The sequence below is a fragment of the Muscardinus avellanarius genome (assembly GCF_963383645.1).
Source record: "Muscardinus avellanarius genome assembly, chromosome: 10".
Classification (NCBI taxonomy): domain Eukaryota; kingdom Metazoa; phylum Chordata; class Mammalia; order Rodentia; family Gliridae; genus Muscardinus; species Muscardinus avellanarius.
This window is the reverse complement of record NC_137796.1, coordinates 19,504,948-19,518,334: the sequence shown is the minus strand read 5'-3', so window position 1 is coordinate 19,518,334 and position 13,387 is coordinate 19,504,948. Positions and strand designations below refer to the sequence as shown.

The following is a 13,387-nucleotide window of genomic DNA, read 5'->3' as shown; positions in this document are numbered from 1 at the left end:
ACCCAGAGGCATTCTATCTCTGAGCAGGAGGATCGCTATTCATGGACAGCCTCAGCTATGTAGTGAGGCCCTTTGCAACTCCGTAAGACATTGCTTCAAAATAAAGAATAAAAAATAAGGCTGGGGGTATAGCTCGGAGGTAGAATGCCCCTGGGTCCCATCCACAATACCGGGGCAGGGGGGAGAATAACTTTAGGTATGGCCTCTAAGTGAGGGCTTTTGCTGTTGTGGATGGAAGCAGGCTAACTTTATAAAGCATTGCTAAATATAACAAGGAAATGACAAAAGAATATCCTAAGTGGGTTTCAGATGAATAAGATAGTGATCCTGGCTCTGCCAAAAATTTGGCAACATAGTTGGACAAGGCAGTGTGTATGCAACTGTTTGGAAGGCTGAGGCAGGAAGATCCTTAAATTTGAGGCCAGCCTAGGCAACTTAGCCCTGTCTTTAAAAAGAGCTGGGTATGTAGCTCAGTATGGAAAGCCACTGAGTTCAATCCCTAGCACCTAAAAAAAATTACAATGGGTATACATCTGCCAATTTGGAGATAAAATATTAATCAAGACAATGTGAATGGAAACCCATTATCGATCACACCCCTTGGCGTCCAGGGAAAGCAGGCAGTGTTAGAAGTTATAAAATGGCAAACAGCATCTGAAACATGATAGAAGAGTTGAAAACTGCAAGTCAGAGAGCTGGATAAGCTCTATGTGAAATTCTCTAATGTGACTAGTTGGGAAAGGAAACACAGCATCACACTTACACAGTATCTTTCTTGCTTGAAAATCGAGACATAGCAAATTCAGATTTCAAAAGAGCACTTGACAAGTCACAACATAAACAAGGTGAAATGCAGGCTGAATGATATCATTGAGGACTGCTGAAGATCAGGCCAGAAGCTGGGCACAGTGATACACACCTGTAACCCCACTACTTGAGGTTGAGATAGGAAGATCGCAGGCTGGAGGCCAGCCTCAGCAATTTAGAGACCCTGTTTCAAATTATATATATATATATATATGTATATATATGTATATATATGTGTGTATATGTGTATATGTATATATATGTGTATATATGTATGTATGTATATATATGTGTATGTATGTATGTGTGTATGTATGTATGTATGTATATATAGGCTAGAGGTACAGTTTGGAGGTAGAATGCCCCGAGTTCAATCCCCAGTAACAAAAACAAAACAGGCCAGAATGGGCTGATGATGGTGGGGCCTGCCCCAGGCAGTTCAGGGTGCCATCAGTGACTTGGATGAGAATGCAGCAACATCCTCAAGTACACTGTGGATAATATGAAGCAAGGAAGGTTGGCTGGGTCTGGTGGTACATGCCTGTAATCCCAGTACTTAGGAGGCAGGAGGATTGCAGATTTGAAGATCCCAGGTTTGAGGCCAGACTGTTTCAAAATAAAAAATAAAAAGGGCAAGGAATATAGCTCAGAGGTAGGATGCCTCTGGGTTCAATCTCCTGTATCCAATTAAAAGAAAGAAAGAAGCCGGGCGTGGTGGCACACTCTTGTAATCCCAGTATTCGGGAGGCTGAGACAGGAGAATCTGGGTTTGAGGCCAGTCTCAGCAAATTAGTGAGGACCTTTGCAACTTAGTAAGATCCTGGTTCAAAGTAAAGAATAAAAACTAGGGCTGAGGTAACTCGAAGGTAGAATGGCTCTGGTTTCTATCCCCAGTGCCGAAAAAAAAAAGATTGCCTAAAATACTGGATGACAAACTGAGTAGACTAAATCTAACAGGGACTATTAAAATCCAGTAGTAAGGCTTAAAAAAACAAACAACCTAAACCGGGCGTGGTGGCGCACGCGTGTAATCCCAGAATTCGGGAGGCTGAGACCTGAGGATCGCGGCTCGTGGACAGCCTCAGCTACTTAGTGAGGCCCTCTGCAACTTAGTAAGACCCTGTTTCAAAATGAAGAAGAAAAAGAAAAGGGCAGGGGGTGTAGCTCGGAGGCTGAATGCCCCTGGGTTTCATCCCCAGATCTGCAAAAAAAAAAAAAAAAAAAAAACCCAAAAAAACAACAACAACAAAAAAAACCTAAGAATAGGATAGGAAGTACTTGAAAATAAAAATTTTAATTTAAGAGTTGTAACTATATTAACTATGATTTGAGTTGGTCATACAGAATGCCAAAAAAGTATCTTAGGTTCATAAACTCTCACTGGGCCACAGGCCACATTTCTTAGTGTCACAATTCTCTTTGGACTTATTTTACAGACAATGATATGTCCACTGGTCAGTGAATAGACTTATAAGGGGGCATGACACTTCTACTGAAGGGTGAAGTAGCCAGAACTCATTAGCATGAAGGATAAAGATGTGGAGAGAGAGAAGAGTGATGACTGTGTGTTTATGGTGGAATTACCAGGGATAGGACCCAGGGACATTCTACCTCTGAGCTATACCCCAAATTCTATTTTATTTTTTATTTTGAAACAGGGCCTAAGTATCTCCTGTCTCAGCCTCCCACCAGACCTGGTTTGATAAGACGCTTTTGTGTGTGTGTGGTACTGGATTCTACCTCTGAGCTAAACCCCCAGCCCTATTTTATGTTTTATTTTAAAACAGGGTCTCACAAAATAGTTGAGGCTGACCTCAAACCTGTGACTCTCCCATCTCAGCCTCCCAAGTACTGGGATTACAGGCATTAGCTTTCATGCTCAGGCTGACACTTAAAAGCTATAGACAAGCCAGGTATGGTGGCACAAGTTTGTAATCCCACTTCGGAGGCTGAGACAGGAGGATTGCAGGCTTGTGGCCAGCCTCAACTACTTTAGTGAGGTCCTTCACAACACAGTAAGATTCTGTCTCAAAATAAAGAATAAAATATAGGGCTGGGAGTGTGGCTTGGAGGCAGGATGCTCCTGGGTTTAATCCCCAGTATGGGGGGGGAAAAAAGCTATACTTTAAAAAAAAAAAAAAAAAGGTAAAGCAGGCCAGGCATGGTAGTGGGTACATATTTGTTATCTTAGCACTTAAAAAGCTGAGAAGGAGGATCACAAATTTGAGGCCTGCCTCAGCAACTTAGCGAGACCCTATTTCAAAATAAAAAAATCAAAAGAACTGTGGGTTTATCTTGGAGGTAGCATACCCCTGGGTTCCTTAGCACCAAAAAAAGAAAAGAAAAAGAAAAACCAAAGGTTAAAGCAAATAAATATATACAAAAAAAGCAAACCTAACTACAGAATATTCAAATCAGCTTTACACAATTAGTTTTCAGAAAGAAAAGCATTTTAATTAACAAAATGTCAAACACTCATTTAATGGATGAGAACCTTAGTCGACCAGCTTGGTCAGAAACTATTCTGAGTTCTGGTTAAGGACTTAAAGCACTGAACAAAAATCTTCAGATCTATTTGTCTCACACAGGGTTCATTGAAATATCATGTAAAATAACATTAAAGACTAATGTATTTCCTCTCTAAGCCATGTTCTTTGAATTCAGAAATAAAGGCATATTCCTAAACAAACATTTGACCTCTGAAGGAATTTTATCTTACTAACCTACACTGAAAATATATTGGCTTTACAAATTATTGTAATAATTTGAAGTTCCAACATTACAAAAACTATCCTTGTTTGTACACTCCCTATCTTATGAGGATTTAGAAGCATGCTTAACATTTTATAACTCGCAAATGCTGTGTTTTCTCTTTTTAAGTCTAAACCCCAAACTGACAAAGTCTCTTCCAATCAAGGAGCTGCGCAGTGGGGGCCTTTGATCAGGTTGTGGTACTTATGTGCAAGATCCACAGCTGTCCGTCCTTGCTGAAAGGGGAAAGACCACGAAATTAAATTCCAATGGTTTCCCATTTTCTTAACTCCACAGAAAAGGTAATCTATTTCTTCTTTGGTAAAGTTTTTACGAATTCTTCTTTTCTCTGTAATTAATGAGAATTGGAAAATGTATCAGTACTTGCTGAAAAAGGAACCCTTCTTGAAACCCACATAAGTGTGTGGTAACTTATTCTTTAAAAACTACAGTGAGAAAATTTCATTCTTGGGACACTCATTATATGGAAATCCACTTCAATTTTTAAAAACTTGAGTACTTCCTGTTAAGTTAGGTCTACCACTGTGACTTTTTCAATTACTGTAACTTAATCTATTGTAATAGTACTGACATATCTTTCAATCAAGAAACAAAAACTTATAAACATTTGTTAATTCAACATTCCTGTGAGGATGTTTATCAAACAGCTTACCTATCTTATAGATACTGTCTTCCCAAAGGGCTCCATAACTTCATAGAATAGAAAAGAATACCAACACTTGTTATTTTAAGTATCAGGTTTGATTAATATTTTAAGAATAAGGGTCATTTGAAATTAGCTTTAAAACACATGTTCACTACATATAAAAGTGCTTAGCTTGATCAAAACTCAAGAGATACACTAAACAATGGTGAAGGAGGTTTTTTACTATCTGGTTTTTTTTTTTCTTTTTTCTTTTCTTTTTTTTTTTTTTGGTGGTACTGGGGTTCCTGGAAGCCCTTCTACCTCCGGGCTACACTCCCAGACCTATTTTTACATTTTTATTTGGAAACAGGGTCTCCTAAGCCAGCCCGCGCGGCTGGCTTCGAACCTGCGCGATCCTCCTGTCTCCGCCTCCCAAGCACGGGGATTACAAGCGTGTGCCACCACGCCCGGCTTTACTATCTGGTTTTTGAGGAATACTTTCTATATGAGAAAGAATACACAGTTGGTAAATAAATATTTTCTGTTGAAGATTGCTAGGAAATAGTTTTCTTCATGCTTTTTATTGTTAACTCATATAATCGTTGTAGGCAGATACTAGAAAGGAGTTTTCATATTTCTACTGGAGGATGCTCTTTAAGTCTCTTAGATACATTCTGAATGGCTATAACCCTGGAATTTTACCCCTGGAATTAAACTAAAATTTCTATAAATTAGTTGTTTAAGAAGCATTTTGATTTTTTTTTCTTTTGGTACTAGAAATTGAACCCAGCGGCATTCTACCTCTGAACCACACTCCCCCTTTTTTTAATCTTTATTTTGAAGCAGGGTCTCACTAAGTTGTGGAGGGCCTAAGTAGCTGAGGCTGGCCACGAACCTGCAATCCTCCTGTCTCAGTTCCCAAGCACTGGGATTCCAAGCATATGCCACCACACCTGGCTGCATTTTGATTTTTAAGTAGGGCACTTAACTTTATGTATACTCCTTGTCTCTTCAGTTTTGACCATTTGAAGTGCTATAGTTATGAACAAAAGCCTTCTGTAAAGTCTCTCTGAAGTGCTTGTATAGAGAATAATTTTGTTTCCCAAATAAAAATGTGACCCAGAGGATACAACAAGTGCTTCTGGAGAAAGGCTTACATTTGAATCTAAGTTATTTCTTTCTATTCATTCATTCATTCATTCATTCATTCATTCATTCATTCATTTTGCGGTACTGGGGATGGAACCCAGAGGCATTCTACCTCCAAGCTACACCCCCAGCCCTATTTTTTATTCTTTATTTTGAAAGAGGGTCTAAGTTGCTGAGGGCCTTACTAAGTAGCTGAGGCTGGCCATGAACCTGCCATCCTCCTGTCTCAGCCTCCCAAGTACTGGGATTACAAGCATGTGCCACTATGCCCAGCTACCAATTTCTTCTTCTTCTTCTTCTTCCTCTTCTTACCACCACCACCACCACCACCACTAGGGATTGACCCCAAGGCATTCTAACTCCAAGCATTCTACCCCCAGCCCTTTTTATTTTGAAACAGTCTTACTAGGTTGCTTAGGCTGTACTCAAACCTGCAATCCTCCTGTCTCAGCCTCCTAACTACTGGGATTACAAACATGCACCACCACACCTGGCTTTTTATCTTGAAACAGGGTCTAAGTTGTTGAGGGCCTCATTACATTGCTGAGGCAGACATCAAACCTGCAATCTTGCCATGCATGGTGGTGCATGCCTATAATCTTAGTATTTGGGAGGCTGAGACAGGAGGATCACAGGTTTGAGGATACACAGCAAAAAGTGAGACTCTAATCCTAGTGAGACCCTCTTTCATAATAAAGTAAAAAATAGGGCGGGAGGTGTAGCTCAAAAAAAGAATGCCTGAGTTCAATCCTCAGTAACATTATACATACAACACATACACACACACACACACACACACACACACACACACACAAAAACAACCCTGAGGTCTTCCTGTCTCAGCCTCCCAAGTTCTGATTTATCAACTTATAAGAATTAACGGAAATAACATCCATAAAACATCAAACACAGACCAGAGGCTAGTAAATGCTTGTTTCTTCCTGCTCCTTTCCCAGCTGGCAGGTAGTGGATGAGCAAATACCACGAGGAAGGGCAGAAGGAGGTCTGTTTTCTTAGGAGGTATTACCCTCACTAGAACCAAGAGTTACTATTTAAGAGTCATTAATGAAACTGAGTATAAGTCAGCTACTCTCTTAAGAATATATAAAATTTAAGTTTATTTGAAAATTAAATATATTCACTTATTGCTGCAGGGGTAGTAGATTCATTACTGAGTTGTTGTCGTCTACGTGGAGTCAGCAGAATTTCTGAAAAATACGGAAAACATTCAGCATACTTAGAATGTCAATCTAAGTAACAGCATATTAATTTGTTAGTGTAGTCCCCTCCCCAATATGAATCCTTAGGTGGATTAAAAAGAATTTTTAAACCACCAGAGACTACATTTACTTCCTGAGTATATATTAAAGTACTGGTTGCTTAGAGACAGATTTTCAACATTATTTTTCCCTCTAGTTTTTTTTTTAAATATACTTAATGTGTTAGTTAATAGTTCAAAAGGTACAGTCATAATTATAGTTTAAAAACTGCTGAATTAATTACTTTTGTTACAGATAAGTGACTTCCTTAGTTCACTTTTATATCTGTCTTCAGCTTCCACAATGACTTTATGACGATCACATTGGTATGGGCAAGAATGCAAGAGCTTGCTAAAATTTCGGCTATTCAGGGGTTTTCCTACTGCTATGCAACCTAAAAGAAAACAAAGTGTTATACAGATATTAAAAATATCTACTAGCAAATCTATGAAAGCAAATATCTATATGATGGTAATTTTTTTCTTTTGGTGGTACCAGGGATTGAACTCATGGGCATTCTATCCCCCAGCTATATACTCCTAGCCCTTTTTTATTTTTTGTTGTTTTAAGACAGGGTCTTGCTAGGTTGCTGAGAGTCTCACTTCACTGTTGAGGCTGTCCTCGAACCTGTTCCTGTCTCAGCCTCCCAAGTATTGGGATTACAGGCATGTGCCACCACGTCTGGCTATTTGATAATTTAAGTGAAATCAGTAACTTCACTATATGTACTTTGAGAAAATCAAAGTCATTCTAGAAAGCCAGGAATGGTGGCACAGGCTTGAAATCCCATCATTTGGGAGGCTGAGACAGGAGGATTGTGGTTCACAGACAGCCTCAGCTACCTAGGCCCTTTTGCAACTCCGTGAGATCCTGTTTCAAAATAAAGAATAAAAAATAGGGCTGGTGGTATAGCTTGGAAGTAGAATGCCCCTGGGTTTCATTCCCAGTACCACAAAAATAAAATGAAATAAAATAAGGCTGGGAGTGTAGCTTGGACAGCCATATGTAGAAGAATAAAATTAGACCCCTCTCTTTCATCCTGCACAAAAGTCAACTCAAGATGGATCAAAGACCTAGATTAAGCCAGAAACATTACAGTTACTAGAAATAAACATAGGACCAACTCTCCAACATAAAGGCACTGGTAGAGTCTTCCTCCTCAGTAAGAACACGAAAGCTCAGGAAATAAAATAAAAAAAAAACAATTGGCATAAAATTAAAAGGCTTCTGTACACTAAAGGAAACAAGAGTCTGAAGAAAGAGTCTGCACAATGGGAGAAAATCTTTGCCAGCTATTTCTCTGATAGAGGATTAATATTTAGAATATAGAAAAAACTCAACAAAATTAGAATGGCAATCACCAAGAATACAAACAATAATAAATGCTGGAGAGCAGGTGGGGAAATAAGAATTTTTATACACTGCTGGTGGGATTGGAAATGAGTACAACCATTATGGAGCTTAGTTTGGAGGTTCCTGAAAAAACTAGGAATGTAGCCACCATATGACCCAGTTATACTTTTCCTCAGTATCTTTCCTAAAGAACTAAAATCAATACCATAGTGATACATGCAGTGTTTATAGCAGCACAATTTCTAATAGCCAAATGAGAGAACCAACCTCGGTGACCATCAACAGATGAATGGATAATGAATGTGGTATACACACATCAGAATTTTGCTCATAGAGGACGAAATTATGTCATTTGTAGGAAAACAGAACTAGAGAATATTAAGCCAAGTGAGATCAACCAGTCTCAAAGTCAAGGGTTACATATTTTCTCTCATATGTCAAATGAGGAGAGAAACCATAACAATAGTGGATGGGCCTCTGGGGAGTGAAGTGAGGAGGGAAAATGAGGCCTGAGGAAGGGAGCAGATCAAATAGTTACCAGACATGAAGGTATCGCTACCAATTCATTAATGTATAGGAAGGGAGAAAGGAAGCAGGGTGGAATACAGACAGGAATACACCAAGTGATGTGTATACATGCTTTCATGTACCACTTTGTGTGTCGGGGGGTTCTGGGGATGGAACCCAGAGCCATTCTACCTCCGAACTACACCCCCTGCCCTATTTTTTATTTTTTTATTTGAAACAGGGTCTCAAAAAATTGTGGAGGGTAGTTGAGGCTGTCCGCAAACCATGATCCTCCAGTATCTACCTTCTGAATGCTGGGATTACAAGTGTGATCCTCCAGTCTCTACCACCTGAATGCTGGGATTAAAAGCATGTGGTATTTGTGTTTTAACAACATAGTGGCCATTTGAAAAAATAAAACTAAGCTGGGTGTGGTGGCACACAAGCTTGTAATCCAAGCATTCGTGAGGCTGAGACCAGAGGATCACAGTTTGTGGACAGTTTCAGCTACTTAGTGAGGCCCTCTGCAACTCAGTGAGACCCGGTTTCAAAATAAAGAAAAAATAGGGAAGGAGGTGTAGCTTGGAGGTTGAATGCCCCTGGGTTCCATCCCCAGACCCGCAAAAAAAAAAAAAAAAAAAAAAAAAAAAAAAAAAAACTAAATTATACACTTATGGGTAATAGCACAGCTTCTCAAACTTCAGATTAAAATAGTATTAACTACCCTCATTCCCATTCCACATTAATTTTCATGTGGTGCTTTTTTGTTGTTGTTGTTTTTTGTGGTACTTGGGGTGGAATACAGGGGCTTTTCTACCTCCAGGCTACACTCCCAGACCTATTTTATACTTTATTTGTTAACAGGGTCTCACTAAGTTGCTGAGAGCCTCACTAAGTAGTTGAGGCTGGCTTTGAACCTGTGCAATCCTCCTGTCTCAGCCTCCCAAGTGTGGGGATTATAAGCATGCACCACCACGTCCGGTTCATGTGGTACTTTTTTTTTTTTAAATCATAACCACTACAAACCCAGCTTCATAAAAATATGGGCTTCATAGCCGGGCCACTAATGGCCCACTGGGGGCGCACACTTGTAATCTCAGCATTTAGGAGGCTGAGACAGGAGGATTGAGGTCCACGCCCAACCTTAGTTACTTAGTGAGGTTCTTTGCAACTCAGTGAGAAACAGTCTCACTAAGTTGGGAAAGGTGGCTGATAACCTATGATCCTCCTGTCTCAGCCTCTCACGTACTGGGATTACAAGCATGTGCCACCATGGCCAGCTGGATCACTTTAAAAAAATAAAATAGCCATTTGTGGTGGTGGACACTTGTAATCCCAGTACTTGGGAGTTTTAGACAGGAGGATGGAAGGTTCGAAGATAGCCTCAGCAAACTTCGAGACTCTCAACAACATAGCAAGACATTGTTTCAAACTAAAAAAAAAAAAAAAAAAATAGGGCTGGAGGTGTAGCTCAGAGGTAGGATGCCCCTGGGCTCAATACCTAGCACCACACAAAAATAAAGTTCAGGAGAAAGCTGAACATGGTGGGGCACACCTATAATCCCAGTACTTGGGAGCTGAGACAGGATGATCACAGGCTGAAGGAGAGCCTCAGCAACTGAGTGAAATCCTGTTTCAAAATAAAACAGAGATGGGGTTATAGCTCAGAGGTAGGATGCCCCTAGGGTCAATCCTCAGTGTACCCCCAAAAAAATTTTAGGAAAAGGGGGTTGTGGGTAAAATTCAGGTTACAGATAGTAAAGAAGGGAATAAGTACTTGAAAGAAAAGGGAGAAGAGAGAAGAGGAGTCTGTAATAAAAGGTAGAAGGAAGACTGGATGAATACTCTGAAGAAAAAGGTAGAAGGAAGACTAGATGAATACTCTGAAGATAGAGCAAATCATACAAAATAGTGAATTTTTTAAGATGAGGAAAAATAAGCATATTTTAAGGGGAGAAAAAGGAGTTAATAGAAAGGATGTGAAGAAAAAGACTTTGTAAGAGCTGGGATTCATATTATAGCTACAGATCAGTTTTAAAGTAACAGTGATAAATGTTTTCATCCAAAATAGAATAAGCCAGGTGTGGTGGCACACTTTGTAATGAGGCTGAGACAGGAGGATCAAAGGTTTGCGCCAGCCTCAGCTACTTAGTGAGGCCCTCTGCAACTTAGTGAGACCCTGTTTCAAAATAAAGAATAAAAAATAGGACTGGGGATGTAGCTCAAAGGTAGAATACCCCAGTATAAAAAAAAAGAATAGCGATGTTCTAAGCTGAACAAGGAGTCACCTCAGATTTCTCCATAAAGCAATAAATAACTGAGCATTTACTACCAGAAACATTAATGTATTTACTTAAAATATATAAAAACAGGTATTGTTTAATATTTAACATCTATAATGTTTAGAGCAGAATCCAGAATATGTACCTATGGCTCTTTGAAAACAAAAATATTTTCCTCAATAATTTTAAATGTATAGATGGCATTGTGACAAGACATTTATGAAGTAATAAAAAGTATTAATTTCTTTGATTTACAGAAATATGTTGGGGTTCAGTCTGATGTAGATAGAAGGCATTAATTTGAATACTTTGATGTTCCAGATTGTCACTGTACAAAGGAAATAAAGTTTAAGTCATAAAAGTAGAGCTATTATAAATTCTAGTGAACTAATGTCATACAGAACTTAACAATTCCAATTTTAAAACACTTACCTGAACACCTGTACTTCAACATTTTGGAACAATTGTCAGTTGCTTGAAAACTGACTTCTTTATTTATTATATCTGAACATAATGTAAATGGATCTGGAAAAATTTCAAAATTCAAGATTATTTAATTAGTGAAAATTTATAAGATGTAGTAAGTCCCAAGATTTTCATAAAGTTCAACTCTTTACTGCACATCTAGTCATTCTGGTGGATAAACAGAAAGATTGTGTATATCAGTAAAGGTGACTGAAGAATTGACATCAAAAAGAGCTAAATGCTTATACTTAGAGGGCAGCTATACCAATGCACATTTTTACCTGTATCAGTGACCTAAATAACTGTCTTCTTAAAAAATAAAATATTTTAAATTATACCTGTTTCTGCTAACTGCTGCTTATTTTTGGCAATTTGAGCTGGATGTTTAAAAGCATGGCCACTAAAAGAAGAAAAAAGATACCAGATTACTATAAGTGAAGAAAATGTTTGGTATGTGAATAAATGTGTCTGTAAGCAGTAATGTGATCTGGGTGTCTAACAGGCAGGACCTGGAACCAGAATCTACCAAAATCTGCTCCTGTAGTCCAGATGTCCCCCAAAAGACCTAGATCTACTCCTACAATCCAAATGCCTCCCAAAAACCCACATGCTAAAGGCTCAGTACCCAGGGTGGCATTATTAAGAGGTACTGTGGATCTTTAGGAGGGAGGGCCTTGTAGAAGGTCCTTAGTGGGTTATGTGCCCTTGAAGAGGATCACAGACCCTGCCCCATCTTCTTTTGTTTCATGATTTATGAAGTGAGCGAACCTTTCCACCAGGTACTTCTGCCATGTGCTGCCCTTGCCAAAGGACCAAAAATAATGGGCACCTTGCCACTCAACCCAGCCAACGTTTTACACTGGAACCTCAAGAACCATGAGTCAAAATAAATATTTTCTCCCTATAAGTTAATTACCTTGGATATTTTGTCAGAGTGGTAGAAAATTAATACCTTTACCTTGTTTCCAGAACTGGAGTTATATACAAGCTCCATAAAGCAAGAGTACTGATGCCAAAAGAAACACAGAAGAAAAAGATTGTAGAAAGCAGAAAGAAGCTGGGCATGCTGGCACACTCCTATAATCCCAGTACTTGGGAGGCTGAGACATGTGGATCGCAGGTTTGAAGCCCACCTCAGCAACTTAGTGAGGCCCTCTGCAACTCAGTGAGACCCTGTTCCAAAATAAAGAATAAAAAATAGGACTGGGGGTATAGTTCAGAGAAGGAATGCTCCTGGGTTTTATCCCCAGTACCTAAAAAAGGAAGGAAGGAAGGAAGGAAGGAAGGAAAGAAAGAAAGACTGGCTAGGGGTGTATTTCAGAGGTGGAATCCCCCTGGCTTCCATCCACAGCACCACAAAAAACAAAGAAGAAAGAAGAAGCTGGGTATGGGGGCAAACGCCTGTAATCCCATTACTTGATTACTTGGGAGGCGAAGACAGGAGGATCACAGGTTCAATGGCAGCCTCAGAAAGTAGTGAGACTCATCAACCTAGACACTGTTTCAAAATAAAACTAAGAGCCAGGCTTGATGGCACATGTTTGTCATCCCAGCATTTGAGAGGGGGAGACCAGAGAATCGCAGTTTGCAGAAAGCTTTAGCTACTTATGAGGCCCTCCACAACTTAGTGAGACCCTGTTTCAAAATAAAGAATAAAAAATAGGGCAGGGGGTGTATCTTGGAGGTCAAATGCCCCTGGGTTCCATCCCCAGACCCACAAACACACACACACACACACACACACACACACACACACACACACACACACAACAATAGGGCTGGGGGTATAGTAGCTCAGAGGTAGGATATCCCTGGATTCAACCCCTGGTGCCACCAAAAAAAAAAAAAAAAATCTTCTTGAGCCAGGTGTGGTGGTATGTGCTTATAATCCCAGTACTTGGGAAGCTAATATAGGAGGATCACAGATTCATGGCTCAGCAACTTAGTAAGGCCCTCCACAATTTAGTGAGACCCTGCTTCCAAATAAAAGAGGGTTGGACCGGCGTGCTGGTGCACGCTTGTAATCCCAGCATTTGGGAGGCTGAGACCAGAGGATCACGGTTCACGGACAGCCTCAGCTACTTAATGATGCCCTCTGCAACTCAGTGAGACCTGGTTTCAAAATAAAAAATAGGGCAGGGAGTGTAGCTCGGAGGTAAAATGCCCCT

General features: G+C 39.7%; 1 protein-coding gene across 1 annotated transcript in view; it reads right to left on the bottom strand.

Annotated features, from left to right (window-relative positions):
• Positions 1 to 3,719: 3,719 nt before the first annotated feature.
• Positions 3,720 to 13,387, bottom strand: part of TERB1 (telomere repeat binding bouquet formation protein 1) — a gene marked incomplete at both ends in the record, with an annotated part of 54,116 nt that continues 44,448 nt past the window's right edge. Inside the window, 5 exons of the mRNA XM_080702433.1 lie at positions 3,720 to 3,907; positions 6,496 to 6,561; positions 6,857 to 7,006; positions 11,187 to 11,279; positions 11,558 to 11,619. Coding sequence (XP_080558559.1) covers positions 3,720 to 3,907; positions 6,496 to 6,561; positions 6,857 to 7,006; positions 11,187 to 11,279; positions 11,558 to 11,619 — 559 coding nt within the window. The remainder of the gene's footprint in view (positions 3,908 to 6,495; positions 6,562 to 6,856; positions 7,007 to 11,186; positions 11,280 to 11,557; positions 11,620 to 13,387) is intronic.